This window comes from Camelina sativa, chromosome 17, assembly GCF_030686135.1.
Source record: "Camelina sativa cultivar CO46 ecotype springtype chromosome 17, ASM3068613v1".
NCBI classification, from domain to species: domain Eukaryota; kingdom Viridiplantae; phylum Streptophyta; class Magnoliopsida; order Brassicales; family Brassicaceae; genus Camelina; species Camelina sativa.
Genome location: NC_141896.1, coordinates 6,255,161 through 6,272,144, shown reverse-complemented (window position 1 = coordinate 6,272,144; position 16,984 = coordinate 6,255,161). Strand labels below are relative to the sequence as shown.

Sequence of the window (16,984 nt, the reverse complement as noted above, 5' to 3'; positions counted from 1 at the left end):
AAATGAAAAAAGAGAAAAGAGAAAAATAACTAAAGAAGTGAAGAAATTTGGAAGGAGAAAACTTAGTACTCAATACAGTCAACTGTAAAGAAAAGATAAAGAGATCATAATGGGTAGATAGTGTGTGTCCATCAGGATTTATTTCATACAAAGTAATATAAATATTAATGGGTTATTTGTGAGATGGTGATCAAATGTTCATTTTTTAACCGCATTTCTTACAAGAATTCAAAAATTTTAAATATGATTTTGTTACTCCCCCATTACAATAAGTTATGTTAAGCAAACGAATCTCCCCCATTACAAGAATTAATCTTATATCCACAATTGGAGCTATGTAATAATGTTAATAGTTTTACAACATGTCTAAGAAAATGTGCATATTTACTAGAGAAAGGTAGTTGAGTGCAGAAGTATTTACATAGAGTGTGAATACGTTTCTTACAATTATTCGGGTACCACGTGACAAGCTTTGTCAATATTATATAAATAATGATAAGGTGGTGTACAAAAGACAAACTATATGTCTATGGAAAATAAATTGATATTGACCAAAGTGTAAAACAGAAATGGAACAAATGTAAACTAAGTTTTGAAATCTGAGTGGGGTTAGGTAAATGGGGGACTGAATAATGGCTAAAGGCGATGAAAATATCATCATGATGTCTATGTTCTTATGCTGATCATGCATGTTACTCATGGAAGAGAGAGAAAATGGTGGATGTGCATGCTATATCACCTGATTGACTCGCGTTATGTGTTGGTACAACAAATAGACGATAATTTTTATTTATTTTGTGGTTTGTACATGTACTAAATGAATGATAAAATCATCAATAATCATATATGTGATGAGTTTCTAACGAGTAAGCTGCTTATCGCCAATTATAATATATTTCCCAATCTCCACTTTGAGTTAACTAGTGAATGTATATATAACTTTACACAACTAACCAAATTAATAGTGTACAGAGACGAAATATACGTACACACTTGAAACATGATTAAAACAAAACGGGTTTAAGTTTGTTTAACAAGCATAAGAAAGTATAAGCAAAAAAAAAAAGTCGATCAAATCAGTTACCAATAATAATTTAGTTATGGTTTCACATTTCACTAATGTAATTTAGTTACCAATAACATTAGTGAAATGTGAAACTTCGTTGCAGTAATCCTACATTCAACCATATTCTGCTTACAAAACCAAAAGTTTCTACATAGAATCATTTTGTCTTGATAAATGTTTACAATGTAAATTAAGAAACATGTAATAAATACATCGAAGGAGATGTACGACTACGAAGGTAAGCTGGTTTATCAAAGTCATGCATGTTAACGAAAAAAAAGTTCAAAGTTAAGAGAAATTCAAAATTTGCAGCTTTATCTCCGTAATGTATAATATTCTTCAAAGCAAATTTTTGCTTTCTGATTTGGTGAACAACCTGTTCTTCTATTATTAGGTACTTTTTTCCTTAGATTTATATAACTTTCAATTCTTCCCCTTCGTGGGGTCATGTCATATCCTATCACGTTTACTCCATCATTACCTACCTTTCATTTCAATTTTTGTTATATTATTTGTCATTTGTGTACCATGTATTTCTATCGATGAGAATATAGGACACAACACAATCATAGTTACTAATTAAGTCGACTTCTGCCAAAAAAATTACTAAGTCAACTAAAAACTTGATGATAAATTGAGAAACATTAGTCTATTGGGAATGTTTTCAGTTTATCTAGATTAAACTTGTAATCCAATATGATCACTTCTATATCTAGATTAAACTTGAAAATTACTTGGCATTTGTAGTTTACCCTATATTCTCTATATGACTTATTAATGCGACAAAAGATATATATAGAATGCTTTTTCTCTCGATTGCAATGCATATAGCCGGCATACGAATTTTCAGTGGGGACGAATGTATGCATGCCGGCGGGACCCAAATGGAAAAATTAGAAAGATTGCAAGCCGTATCATTTGTGGGGTCTTCTTCTTTAAAATTCGGGTTTGAATGGTCCAACACTTGTACACACATATTGAGCGAGGCCTTCTACAAATTACTACAATATACAACTGGTCAAATTTGATGATTGCAAATTCGCAACTTACATGGTTTTCTTGACAATTAACTGTGATGATACCTTTTCAGTTTACAACTATGTTTTTTGGTTACAAGATTTTCATATTCTGCATGACTACCAATTAGGTGTAGGCTAACCACATAAGTTGATCAACCTTCGTCTCTTTCACATAGTGCTTTTATTTGAACTAAGCAGTGAATGAAATATAAATGGTTAAGTTTCTAAAACTATAACTACAAACCACCCATTTCCTTTTCATACGTACTTAAGTATGTAGCACTGGAAACATTACCAATACGAAATCCAATATTTAGTATTAGATACAATTTCGAAATTTCAAACGGTATGATTGATCATTGATCCATGATATATAATCCTCTTTTATGGGTCCGAGTAGATTTAAAAAAAAAATATATATTTGTTGTTAGAGAATCTTGAGATTATATATATCAATTATATATTTGGTTAAGCAGAAACCATTTAGTGGTAGTGGGGGTAGATTTTAGCCAAGTAGTTTTTGTTTTTTTTTTTTTTTGATAGAGTATACGTGACACGTCGAAGTTCGAACAAAGTCACAAACAAAATAGTAATAATTAGTTGAAACAATATTTTGTCAGAATCTCATTCTACGTTCCAGAAACTTAAGACTGCGATACAAAACGTACTACGCTAGTTGTGATAAAAAAAACAAAACACTCAAACGAAAAATCAGACTGCTATCAATTGATTGATACCTCTATAAAATTTATACAGTAGTATTATTCAAAAACAGATTAGGAAACTTTTGTGTTTACCAAAGCTGTGCTATATCTAATTTGTCTTTGCATGGTTTTTTTGTTCGGTTGTACATTGGACGGTTCGCGATCGCCGATGGGTAATTATAGTGAATCAAACGGTGATGATTGAAAGCTCAGGTTTGGCCTCAGTCGAAGATTTTGTCTGTTGCTATAATAACTTGGACCCATTCGATTTGTTTGCCTTTTGAAACTCTACCTGGGCCATTGTTAAAAAAAGTCAAGGGCTACACTTAAAAACATAAACACAACTGCTTAAATTTTCAAAAGAATCCATTAGAAAGTGTTGTCACGGACCGTTCTTCTGTATAGTTCTCGACTTGTCTCCGTTGTTCTCCTAAGAAGACCAAACCGGATCACATGGTTAAGTCTGGCCATTTATGTAAATCCAATTTTATTAAAACAAACCGGATTCTGATTTTATTAAATCGAACCGGATTTGGGTTCCATTCATTCCTTTCAGGATCAGTCGTGGGGATTGAGTATCATCGAAAAACCCTCAGGCTCAAAGCGCCGGCGTTCACACTCTCTATCACTAGCCAAATCCGATTTCGTTTTCTGGGTTGAGATTGAGAAATGCAGAGATCATCGTTGCGGTTACTAGCTAAGCCTCTCTTGGAGAGCAGGCGAGGGTTTTGCACGAGCTCTGATAAGATCGTAGCTTCGGTGCTTTTTGAGAGATTGCGTGTTGTCATACCCAAACCGGATCCTGCTGTTTACGCTTTCCAGGAGTTCAAGTAAATCCCTCTCCTTGCTTGCTTGCTTCTCTTCTGTTTTGCTTTGGCTTTGGAATGATGAGTAATCGAGAGCAAAACGTGGTCGAACTCGAATTATATGTGGTGGAATCAGATATGATTGAGTCATTGAGCAGTGAAAAGTTTTGATTTTTACAGTATGGTTTACCTGATTTTGATTACTGGAAACATTTGGTCTTGATTTGGTTGATCTGTTGCAGATTCAATTGGCAACAGCAGTTTCGTCGTAGATACCCAGATGAGTTCTTGGACATTGCTAAGAACAGGTAGAAGTTTTTGCTTTTTGTCTTTTTTGACATCATGATGTCTCCAAGCTTATCATCTGCTCAACGGCTTCTTGTTCATTTAACTTTGGGTCATCTTCGTTATGAATATAGCTAGGAATTGTAAGATCGGCGTTTTTCTTTATAGCTCTGTGAGTTACATGTGCTTAGTTATGGAGTAACCTGAGCAGGACTACCTTGGCTGTAGTGAAAGTTTAGAACTGTTGTATGCTCGTAGATGTATAGTGAAGGTTCTGTGACTATTTTCTTGCTTAGTTTAAAGTTGTTCCAACTGTAGTGAAAGTTCTGTTACTTTTCCATGAAACTTTAATTGTCTTTGGTTTGATGCGTGAACACAGAGCCAAGGGTGAATACCAAATGGACTACGTACCTGCTCCTAGAATTACAGAGGCTGACAAGAAAAATGATAGGAAGTAAGTTGTTCGCACCTCTTAAAGTTTCTTGCGGTGTTGTATTGAAGATTGATAATTACTTTTGGAACAATGCTGCTATTATATAGGTCATTATATAGAGCTCTAGACAAAAAGTTGTATCTTCTCATCTTCGGCAAGCCATTTGGAGCTACTAGTGACAAACCTGTCTGGCATTTCCCTGAGAAAGTCTATGATTCTGAGCCAACTCTTCGCAAGGTGATTGTTTGATGCTGATGCCTCTATTTTTTTTTTTTTTCCATAACACCATGAGAAATCTTTCCTCTGCTTATCGTTATTATGTGAATTCGGTATTTGCAGTGCGCGGAATCCGCTTTGAAGTCAGTCTTAGGAGACCTCACTCACACATACTTTGTAGGAAATGCTCCAATGGCTCACATGGCTATACAACCTACAGAAGAAACACCTGATTTGCCATCTTACAAGGTAATAACCAAGAACAAAGCTTTAGAGATTTTATCGAATAAGTCTCATCTTGAAGTTAATGGGGTTTTTCTGTTTTTGGTTCTTTTTCTTTTTGATGTTGTGTAGAGGTTCTTCTTCAAATGCAGTGTAGTAGCAGCATCAAAATACAACATAAGCAACTGCGAGGATTTTGTGTGGGTAACCAAAGACGAGCTTTTGGAATTCTTTCCTGAGCAAGCTGAATTCTTCAACAAGATGATCATTAGCTGAGTCACTCTCACACCATAAAAAATCCTTTTTGAATCCTTTCTTCTTCATCCCAAGTGATCTTTATGGTTTTAAGAGAGTTAAATCTTAAACAAGATGTTGTGAATAACCAGCCAGACCAAACCATGTCTCTGGTTTTTTTAGTCACAAGGAATTTTTTATTGACTGTTTGGTCTGAACTCTGAAGTAGTAATGTACTTTTTACACATACATATCTTGAGAAGAAGTTACATTAGTTGTTTCGTCAACGGTCAACGACACATCTCCTCTTCAATGGATCTTCGTAAGCCCACTGGGCCGACAAACCCAGATCATTATCTATTTTTCCGGTTCAGGTTTTTTATTTTGGTTCGATACTGTCAAAAGAAGCAAATTCAATAAGCCCTAGCAGGTTTTTTGTTGCTGTCTATGTCACTGCTCTTCCTCAGAAGAGCTAAGCCGTTATTTGTATCTTGTGCACGTTCTCATCACCACCCTAGCTTCTTATCTCCGGCGTTTACGAATCAGCTACTGCGTTCGTTTCACGGTTCCAGAATCATGGTACGCTTGTATTCCGATTGTCTTACACCGTCGTTGATTATCACCGGATTTAGATTTCTGAGAATTGAATGTTTGTTTTGTTAATTCGCAGTCCGAATCAGAGAAGAAGATCCTTACAGAGGAGGAGCTTGAGCGGAAGAAGAAGAAGGAAGAGAAGGTTTGACTTCTGTTGTTTTTTCTCGTAGAGCTTGATTTTAACAATTAGAATCTCATAGACGATTGTGGTTGAGATTGTTGTTCAATCAAGGGTGTGCGTAGAGTGATTCGATAGTAATACAATTAGCTGTGGTGAGTAATGTTTTCATATAGAAATGCCTAATTGGAAAATGGATTGGTGAGAGTGGTAGACAGATGATAGAAATGCCTAAGTTATTTTTAAGATAGAAGAGTTAGAGAAGCCCGAAGAAGTGTTTTACATTTATACTTTAATAGTTTGAGTAGACTTTCCACAAATTCTTATCATCATGGTTTATGGCTTTATGCTTCTTTTGGTACTTTTGAATGCAATGCCTTACGTTTCATTTGTTTTTCCTGTTGTGAGAGTTAGTAGTTAGGTGAATATTATTTTGGTTTTTGCTTTTGATTTCATTATATCGTGTTGGACTTCAGTTATTATTTATTTTCAGTGTAATATCAACTTTAAAAGTAATCTGTTAAGAATTTTTTTTGTAGAATAAAGAAAAGGAGTTGAAGAAGCAAAAAGCTTTGGAGAAAGCGAAGCTGGCAGAACTGAAGGTAATCTCTGAGGAACCCCAGTTATGCATTTCGGGTTCCTGCTGCATATTAATGTATAACGTGCGAGTCACATCCTTAACTATCCCTGTACTAGAAAAATTTATCATGGTCTGCTTCTCTCGTGTAGGCAAAACAGGCCAAAGATGGAACCAATGTCCCTAAAAAGAGTGCAAAGAAGAGTTCCAAACGGGATGCGTCAGAAGAGAATCCTGAGGATTTTGTGGACCCTGTAACTCCTCTTGGTGAGAGGAAAAAGCTTTCTTCACAGATGGCCAAACAATACAGTCCTGCTGCCGTAGAGAAATCGTAAGTGTGTAGAGCTTTTTCTTTGATAGTAATTCGAGCGTGTTCAATCAAACACTTAACTTCCTTTATTTAATGTTGTGTTATTCTGTAATTATTGGGTCAGATGGTATGCTTGGTGGGAAAAATCTGACCTTTTTAAGGCGGATAATAAGAGTTCCAAGCCATCCTTTGTTATGGTAAAGCCTTATACAGTTCTTAAATTCATTCGTTCTGGATTCAACTTTCTTTTTTATTGTCTTCTCGAATAATTTATTTGTCAACCAGATTCAGTTGAGACGAATTTTGAGCTTCTAAAATTATTAGTACTGTTTTTAATTACAGTTTCTATAATCCTTTGATTGATTTTGCAGGTTCTTCCTCCTCCAAATGTGACTGGAGCCTTGCATATTGGCCATGCATTAACAACTGCAATTGAGGTTTCATTAGCACATTGTTTGGTGCTGTTATTTTGTCTACTGTTCCTCCCGATGATCAGCGACTAAAAATTTGCTGATGCAGGATACAATTATTCGTTGGAAGAGAATGTCTGGGTATAATGCTTTGTGGGTACCCGGGGTTGACCATGCTGGTATAGCTACACAGGTTTGTCCCTATCTCATGTCTGATATTAAAATAATTTGCCGCCTAGAGCGAATCCCCTTTTGGCTGCATGCATGTAATTTTCTTTTTACATTGTATCATATTCTTTGCTTGAGTGTTCATTCTAGGTTGTGGTTGAGAAGAATATCATGCGTGAAAGAGGAATGAATAGGCATGACGTTGGCCGTGAAGAGTTCATTAAGGAAGTAAGTTGAAAATAAATATATGCTAATTAATCATTTTACTTTTTTCATTGTTGAAAAATTCTCCTTTGTTGCTTGTGATTGTGGAAAAGGTGTGGAAGTGGAAGAACCAGTCCGGCGGTACAATTCTAAACCAACTACGCTGCCTAGGAGCTTCTCTCGATTGGTCTCGTGAGGTAAAAATTCAGTGATCTGACCTTTCTCAGACATATGCTATAGAAAATTGGCTATATTCAACTTAGTTCGCTGGTAGATGACCTTAGATGTATATGAGCTTTTTATCTTCACTTGTGTCCCTGGGCTCTCCCTCCATCTTACTGATATGTTTCTGCCTGTAAAATGTAGTGTTTTACGCTGGATGAGCAAAGATCAAAAGCTGTCAATGAGGCCTTTGTACGGTTATATAAGGAAGGGCTTATCTATAGGTATGTTTAAGTCTGACGTTGTTATTTAATGCAAGCTATCGAACTACTGTTGTAAAGGATACATGGAAACAGGAATATTGTACTCATTTACGTTTTTCAGTTACCTTGTTAAAAGAAGCACATTTAACTGAACTGAAGGCATACCATGACTTGTGCAGGGATATTCGGCTTGTTAATTGGGATTGTGTTTTGAGGACAGCCATATCTGATGTTGAGGTAAGTCAGCAGCAACTGTGAGACTATGATTACTGGACGGCATCCTCTTTATGCAGAGTGTCTAATATCTGTAGGTTGAGTATATCGACATCAAAGAAAGAACACTACTAAAAGTTCCTGGCTATGAGAAGCCAGTTGAGTTCGGTCTTCTTACTTCGTTTGCTTACCCTCTGGAGGGAGGCTTGGGCGAGGTTGTTGTTGCCACTACCAGGGTGGAAACGATGCTTGGGGATACTGCTATTGCTGTTCATCCTGATGATGCAAGATACAAGCATCTTCATGGGAAATTTGCTGTGCACCCATTTAATGGACGGAAGTTACCAATTATCTGTGATGGAATACTTGTTGATCCAAATTTTGGTACTGGTTGTGTTAAGGTACACAGGCTCTCTCTTATATATTTGAATTCTATGTTTCTGCCGCTTTTAGTAATTTTCCTTGTGTGAAAGTTAGTTTATTCGTCTCTTGTAGATTACTCCTGCCCATGACCCCAATGATTGTGAGGTTGGAAAGCGCCACAAGCTGGAATTTATAAACATATTCACTGATGATGGAAAAATCAACACAAATGGCGGGTCTGACTTCACAGGGATGCCACGCTTTGCAGCTCGTGAGGCAGTTGTTGAAGCTCTGCAGAAGCATGTAATTCTGTTACTCTTCATATAACTTGCAAAAAGACATTATTATCGATTGTTGGTTTGAGAAGATATTACAACTTGGTTGTTTCTTGTAAGTGTCTTGTGAACTTAACTATTTTGTCTAAACATTACTCAGGGGCTGTACAGAGGTGCCAAAAACAATGAAATGAGGCTTGGACTTTGCTCAAGAACCAGTGATGTTATCGAACCTATGATAAAGCCTCAGTGGTATGTTAATTGCAGCATGATTGGAAAGGAGGCTCTTGATGTTGCCATCACTGATGAAAACAAGAAGCTCGAGTTCATTCCAAAGCAGTACACAGCAGAATGGAGAAGGTTTCTTTCATTTACCCCATCTATTATCATTCTTATTGCACCATTGTATGGATAAGCTGTGATAGCTGTTTAAGATGTCACTACACCATCTATTAACAATCACAACCTTACAGATGGTTAGAGAACATCCGTGACTGGTGTATTTCGAGACAGCTTTGGTGGGGGCACAGAATACCAGCATGGTATGCCACTCTAGAGGGAGATCAGCTCAAGGAAGTTGGTGCGTACAATGACCATTGGGTTGTTGCTAGAACCGAAGAAGAAGCTCGAAAAGAGGCTACTCAGAAATTTGCTGGGAAGAAGTTTGAACTCACTCAAGATCCTGATGTACTTGATACATGGTTTTCTTCTGGGCTCGCTCCATTATCTTTTCTGGGATGGCCAGATGAATCTGACGACTTCAAAGCCTTCTATCCAACTTCCGTTCTTGAAACTGGACATGATATTCTCTTTTTTTGGGTTGCTCGTATGGTTATGATGGGAATGAAATTAGGTAGTGAGGTTCCATTCAGCAAGGTACGTATGAACTTTAGTCAAACAAAGATCCTCCTTCCTTTTAGCCGCAAGTATTACTTTGTGACCGGTACTTATATGCAAAAACATTTCTTGTCGTTGCTATAGGTTTATTTGCATCCTATGATACGTGATGCTCATGGGCGTAAGATGTCGAAATCTCTTGGAAACGTGATTGATCCGCTTGAAGTAATAAACGGAGTAACTCTTGAAGGTCTGCATAAGAGATTAGAAGAAGGTAACTTGGATCCAAGAGAGCTGGTTGTTGCCAAAGAAGGACAAGTGAAGGACTTTCCAAATGGTATCCCTGAATGTGGCACTGACGCTCTTCGGTTTGCGCTTGTCTCTTACACTGCTCAGGTACTATTTATTGCCAAATCCCTAACAAACTCCTTAGATGTATATTCTATAAACTAAAAATTGCTCTACTCTTGATTCTTTTCTAGTCTGATAAAATTAACTTGGACATCCTCCGAGTTGTTGGTTACCGTCAATGGTGTAATAAACTATGGAACGCCGTCAGATTTGCGATGATGAAGCTGGGCGATGATTATACCCCTCCGCAGACTCTATGCCCTGAAACCATGCCGTTCAGCTGCAAATGGATTCTCTCTGTTCTAAATAAGGCAATATCAAAGACAGTGGAGTCACTGGAGGCATTTGAGTTCTCGGATGCAGCCAACACAGTATATGCATGGTGGCAATACCAATTCTGTGACGTGTACATTGAAGCAATCAAGCCTTATTTTGCTGGTGACAACCCAATGTTTGCTTCAGAGAGGGCTCATGCACAACATGCTCTCTGGATAAGTCTGGAGACTGGCTTGAGACTTCTTCACCCACTTATGCCTTTTGTTACTGAAGAGCTATGGCAACGGCTTCCCTCACCCAAAGACACTGAAAGAAAGGCGTCTATAATGATATGTGACTACCCAACTGCTATAGAGGTCAGTAAGATTTTCTTAGTAACTTGTCATAATTTGTTGGGGTTTCTAACTCTTTTCTTCTGATGTGATGAACCCAGAATTGGACAAATGAGAAAGTGGAGAGTGAAATGGAAACCGTTCTCGCGACTGTGAAATGCATGAGGGCACTCAGAGCAGGGTTGCTGGAGAAACAGAAAAATGAAAGGTTCGCGTATATGATTAAAACCCCATTCAAGGAGCACTTTTGAGACATGTCATATCCATCCTTCATTTTTTCGAATATACTGTCACTAAAACTAAATATAAAGGTTACTTTTAACATTGTGTACATTTTCTCAGGTTACCTGCTTTTGCTCTGTGTGAAAACAACTTAACATCTGAAATGGTAAAATCTCACGAGTTGGAGATCAGAACCCTTGCAAATTTATCATCCTTAGAGGTAAAAATCTATCTTCAGTTTCTTTCTTACTCTATTGTTTCGTGTATCTTATCCGAGTTGCTATGGGGATTTGGTACAGGTTTTTATAAAGGGAGAACACGCAGCCCCACCTGGATCTTCCGTTGAGACGATAAACGAGAACCTCAAAGTGTATCTAAAAGTGGATGGAGCGATTAACACAGAAGCTGAAAAAGAAAAAATCAGAAACAAGCTTGGTGAGCTACAAAAGTAAGTCCCTAGATCCGAAATTGAATCGAAACAGAATGTTTGAATCGCATGTTAGTTTCCTGAGGTTTCCTCCTTTTGAAATTTGTATTTCTTGCTTCATCAGACAAAAGGACAAGTTGCAGAAGATGATGAGTGTGTCTACTTATGAAGAGAAGGTCCCGGCAAATATAAGAGAAGACAACGCGAACAAGCTTGCTAAGATTCTCCAAGAGTTTGATTTCTTTGAGAAGGAAAGTGCCCGTCTTGCAGAAACAAGCAATTCAGAAAATCAGCAAATGGAACAGAAGAAGTGAGAGACAAAGTCACAGTTTCTGTCTAAGGACAAATGATGTTATTGTGAACTAGTTTTGAGTTTTGAATATATTTTCATTACATCTCTCTGAGAGAAACACTGTTAATTAGTTTTGAACAGATCATTTGCAAACACGATTTGTTTGTTCAACGTGAACATGAATTGAAGTTCTTCTTTGTTTATTGCACTAGCTTTGGGTTTAGGTAGTGTTAACCGGGTCAACCCAGTCTGAATCAGTAGAATATTCTCAATGACTTTTAAAATACTAATTAGGCTCGAGGCCAACTGAAGGGTGATAATGATACTTATAAATAGCAAAGCTTGTGGCCTTGTGGGTCATATGCATGATCAAGAGAAATTACAGCAAAAGCTAAATTAGTTACTGGAGTTGGTAGAACCAATAACTTTTCATAATCACTGGTTCATCAAACGGGTTCGATAGACTACCAAACTGACCCTTACATATATCGCCTTAGTCCACCCATAAAAAAAAAAAAATCTTCCTCTTTTTTTTTTGTTGCTTTCTATTCTTCTTTTCCTGAAACATTTGATCTGATTTCAATAATTTGAATCAAGTATAGTTGGACCCACGATTACTTTTACCGCAGCCTTTTGATTTCCTCAAAGTGTTATCATCTACATATATATTTGGTCTCGGTTTCATTCTTTGTTGTAATGATGCTCATTCTGATAAGGTCCTTAATTCCCAATTATACTTCATCACTGCTTTTCCCTGGAACAGTAGGTAAGTGTCTGATTTTATTTTGGCTTTGAATGGAAAAAGCATATCATGCAGTGCAGATCAAGTGGTTCAAACAGATCAAGCAGAATTAAAGTAGATCAAATATTTGGCTGTTCAAGTGCAGATCAAGGGTGAACATCATCAAAAAATCTGTAGACCAGATCTGCATGTATTTCTCCTGCTTTTGCCACAAAAAGACAAAAAAATATGAACTGCACACAATTCATCTGCAATAATTTTTAAAAGTAAAAAAGTTCTTGAATGGTAACTTAATGATAGGAGAACTGCTTTACAGGGTGATCTGCTTTTTTTCTGTCTTCCCATTCAAAGCCTTTCTCTTTAGTGATATCGATTTGTTTGGTAAAAGGTTATTATTAAGCTGGTCAGGATCTCAAAATTTGGCTATTATTGTATATCAAGTTTTTGATACGTACGTACTCTCATACCCTTTATAGAATTGAAACCATATGATTTGTTTTGTCTCCCAACTCCTGCAAAACAAATTCCCACGTACCAGTAAAATGTTGTGTACTCTGATAAATAAAATATGTATAACACGAACGCATGCCCGGTTCTGAGCCCATGCAAAAGAAGTTCAGATCTATAGGAACAAATTATGTCATTTTCTTGGGAGTCTTTCTCTACATTAACAGAAATGAAATTATGTGTGTATATAAATATATAAAGGCATAAACACTGGACCAACTCTGAATATTTAGCATTTGTATAGACGATTCTGCAAAAATTGCAATCATGGATTGGTGGATAAGAGAACATATAGAAAGCCTGTAAAGGGAGAATTATTCTCTTTATGTCCCTCTCCTTCTTCTTCTTCTCACCTGCCATTCACAATCTAACACAAATCAAACTTGTAATATTGTTCAATTGTCTCTACTGCTATGATTACAACCATGTGTGTACTGCCTCTAAAAACCTGAAGTTTCTCTTGAATTTTTCAACATGTTATGATTTCCCTTTTTGTTGAGTTATATAACTCAATACTTTGCTATACTTGGACAAGAAGCTCTCAACTTATATTCTCCAATGTGTCATGTCCTCAAATTCAAATGTACATTACAAATTCCCCTTGCAATCTTTTCAAGCGTTGAATCTATTATGTCAATTATGCAATCTTGTCAAGTGTTGAATCTCATTCCTCATTCCTCAATTTTGATTATGTTATACTTGGGGAAAATTACTTGAAGGTGGACTTTAACAAATTTGTGGAGGATACAGAAAAGAAAAGAAAAACATAGCAAACATACTTCCAATGTTTTAAGGAAAGAAAAGTCAAGGGTTGCTTGGTTCTTATGTACACCCTCAACACTAATTTTTTTCACATGCCACATCTATATATATTGATTAATGACCTAATCTTTAGCATAAACTTTTAAAATTAAATCGTTTGAAGAACAATTAGTATTAAATAAGTTTTTTTTTGTTGTGGTGACCCTCTCTAGGTGTTCTCAAATCATACTTTTAAACAAACCCTCTCTAGGTGTTTTTCTCTCTTGGTTGATTACACCTTTTTATCAAAAACTTTATCTTTTATATTGTTCGTGCATGTGCTATGATTAATATCAATTAATAAAGTGTAAGGGAGAGAAGATAAATAATGGTCAAATCTAATAAAATGGTTCGGTGAGAATTTCTGAATCAAAATAGAATTTAGCCGTTATGATAATCCAAAACTTTTTTTTTTTCAACAATTCCAGTATTGTCAAGTTGTATCTCTACACACAAAAATACACTTGAGTCGACGAAACTCATTGAATGAATGTTTGATTGTAGTAAAAGCCATGAATCATGGACCTGCAGTCCATCTCACAATAAATTTCTTTTGGATCTATTTGGTGATTTATTGAATGTTTGATTTTTCATATAGGGTTTGAATGGTAACTGCGGTCAGGGCGGTCAAATCTGTCTGCGATCTGGACTGCTCTATTTTTGAGGCGGACTACAGACCGCTGCGGACCAACTCTATTTGTATACAAAAGCGGTCTGCAGTTGGTCCGCAGCGATCTTATCTCTACTTTATTTGGACCGCACCACTGCGGACTATATTTGTTGAATAGTAAATTAAAAGCGGTCCAGTCCGCAGACAGATTTGGCCGCCCTGACCGCTGCAACCATTCACACCCATAATTATTTCAGGAAACAAACAGTAGCATGTAGCCACAGTATCTATCAATTTCTCCGTACCAACTTTGCGTATACGATAAATTGCTTTAAGTATTTTCACTTGTAAATAAATAATCATATATAATTTTTTCTTTCAATATAAGCATTTATTAAACAGTCAGAATCGAATTAATACTACCCTAAAAGGGGTTTGATATTATCTTTTTAACATAAAATCAACACTGTTATACACTTATGCTTGATTAACTCTTTAAATCAACATTGTTGTCCTATCTTAAGAGGAGTCTACAGTTTTATGGTGAAAAACTTGTATGTGTGGTTAAGACTTAAGAGTTAAGGCTAAAGCATCCGTGTATGGATTTTTATTTAATGTGGAGGCTGTGTTGGGTTCTCTCTATCAAAAGACCCCAAGATAGTGTCATTAAAAGGCGAACACCTTACCTATCTTTGTCAATAGAAAGTAGGTAATTCGTGTTTTTATTTTGTTAAGCCCGATTGTTAGACATAATGGTTAGGATACCATCTAATCAACATTTCATTTCACACATTTGCTTAGATTTTCTAAATCAATAGTGATTTTTGGCATATATGCAGAACATATATACACACATATACGACACTTTGGATATCTTTTAGGTGTAAAGTGAATATATTCAATCAAAACGTGTATTATGTATCGTAGTCTTAATCTTGAAAGTCAATAACATCACCTTGAGTCCTTGACATATTCTAACAACATTAGGCTCCGTGATTCATATGGGGTAAAGAGGTCCACTTTGTACGTATCACGTAAGCTCCAATACAATTGTAGTAGTATTACGGCTTGGTTTGAATTTTTAGGGAGTTATGTGTGCAACTTTCTCCTTTTGGTCGGTTTTGTTGGAATCCTTGCATATGTATTTTTGTTGAATATGTAGCATCGAAATGGAACACAGTTGGAAATGAAGTCTGAATAAGGGGTAGGTACAGTTGGAAATAAGGTATACATCGTACATTTTTATTAATGGTGTGAAATAAATGAGACAAACCAGTTTTGTTTACATAGAAATGATATTCCACTTCATATATTTGTACTACTTTGCTCCTCACCAATAAACAATTTGCGAATTTTTAATTAGGTGATTCTGCTATTTACGGTATATATTTAATACAATTAAAAGTAGTATTTGTTTTTTTCTTTTTTTTTTTTTGCTGAAAACCCTTTAACAAAAAAAAAAAATTTGTTTACTTTTGCTTTTCTATAAATAATAAATCATAGATGCATCGAATATAGACCAAAAAACAAAAAACTTGGAAAAAAAAAAACTGATATATTTAATGTAAAAATAAACAAGAAATCAAGAGATCGAAATAAACCCTGGTTATGGTCAAGAAGATGACTATGCGTAGTACTACTTCCATACCCATTTGTCCATTTCGTCATGGACGACATTTGCGTCCTACCCTTCTGCTTTAAGCAACTTCCTACGTTTTAATTTCTTCATCTTTTTATTTATTAATTTATAGTATTTGTTAAAATTTTATCCTCCTCTTTATCTACTTTTATTTTGAATTGAAATTGTCCATAAACAATGTGGGATCCGAATTATATTGGGAGGAAACACTAGGGTAAGTGATCCCATCACATTTCACTAGTGGCTAAGATCAGATGCTTATAATATATGGTCTTCGTTTGGGGGTCCGACAATTTTGTATAGATGTTCGCGTTAAAATTAACATGGAAGCAATTAATTTTTAGTCTGATAATTAGCCAAATCATGTTTAAATGCTGGATCTAAGATTTAAATTCAGAATATGAAGATTATCGCAAATGTTAATGTTAATCCAATGTTATGTATTGCGAATTGGAGTATCCATGTGTGTGGATAACTTGATTCTTTTGTGGTAGTAATTAACATATGGTTATTTTTGATAATAATAATCAGAATTTTGTTGAGATTCATTTTAAAAGATCAAGAATCCGAACCAGTGCTTTAAATGGGCTACCACATAGGGGAAATGATTTTGATTTGTTTTCAATAGGCAGCAAGAAATCAGAAAGAAGAAAAAAAGTAACAGGACAAACTGGAAATAAGCAGAAGCATAGGGGCATGTGTTATGCACATCATTACATTTTGTTTTTTGAAATTGGTGTAAGTATTTATCACAAAAAAATAATAGAGGAATGAATTGGAAAATGGACGAAAATGTAAAATGGAAACTAGGGGAATGAAGTCAAAAAGGTTGGTTCAAATACGTACGAAGGACTATAAATATGACTTTCTTATTATCAGAAAATAAATTATTAAATAACACGAAACCCCAAAAAAAAAAAGAATGAAAAAGAAATAGAAAACTTTTTTTATTTAAAAAAGAATGGAATGATGATCCTAAGGTCAAAGCTTAGCAGTTGGGCTATCTTCATTTTTGCTATTCTTATTATTTATTTTAATTTAGTCTAAAAGACCCTATGATGAAAAAGGGTGACGCCTAGAGGAAACTTCTTCATTTGGGTAAATCCCAAATCCCAATAAGGTAATTCTTGTAAGTAATTAGGATCGGACAAAACAAAATCAAATGTTCTTAATAGGAATAAATAAGAGTGCATATTCTTCAAAAAGAGTTATTCATCATAAAAATTTCACATATTTTAGTGTAGACTAATTGTCAAGCATACAAATTTGAAATTTTCATATAATTTCCTTAGTAATAAAAGGTGAT

The 16,984-nt window shown here is 35.6% G+C and overlaps 2 protein-coding genes across 2 annotated transcripts; both read left to right on the top strand.

The window, feature by feature from the left end:
- The first annotated feature begins 3,281 nt into the window (after positions 1–3,281).
- Positions 3,282–5,259, top strand: LOC104755760 (uncharacterized). Its single transcript, XM_010478222.3, has 6 exons — positions 3,282–3,619; positions 3,838–3,903; positions 4,260–4,334; positions 4,421–4,550; positions 4,653–4,778; positions 4,884–5,259. Exons 1-6 carry the CDS (start codon positions 3,459–3,461, stop codon positions 5,025–5,027), a joined length of 702 nt encoding a protein of 233 aa, XP_010476524.1. The 5' UTR covers positions 3,282–3,458; the 3' UTR covers positions 5,028–5,259.
- Positions 5,260–5,323: 64 nt separating this feature from the next.
- On the top strand, positions 5,324–11,582 carry LOC104759225 (valine--tRNA ligase, mitochondrial 1). Its single transcript, XM_087496220.1, has 21 exons — positions 5,324–5,564; positions 5,656–5,721; positions 6,237–6,299; positions 6,427–6,605; positions 6,709–6,781; positions 6,956–7,021; positions 7,104–7,187; positions 7,313–7,390; positions 7,480–7,563; positions 7,733–7,812; positions 7,971–8,028; positions 8,103–8,405; positions 8,500–8,670; positions 8,803–9,002; positions 9,116–9,518; positions 9,624–9,875; positions 9,962–10,462; positions 10,540–10,646; positions 10,781–10,880; positions 10,960–11,108; positions 11,212–11,582. The coding sequence occupies exons 1-21, from the start codon at positions 5,433–5,435 to the stop codon at positions 11,399–11,401; spliced, it is 3,339 nt and encodes a 1,112-aa protein (XP_087352346.1). The 5' UTR covers positions 5,324–5,432; the 3' UTR covers positions 11,402–11,582.
- Positions 11,583–16,984: the final 5,402 nt, after the last annotated feature.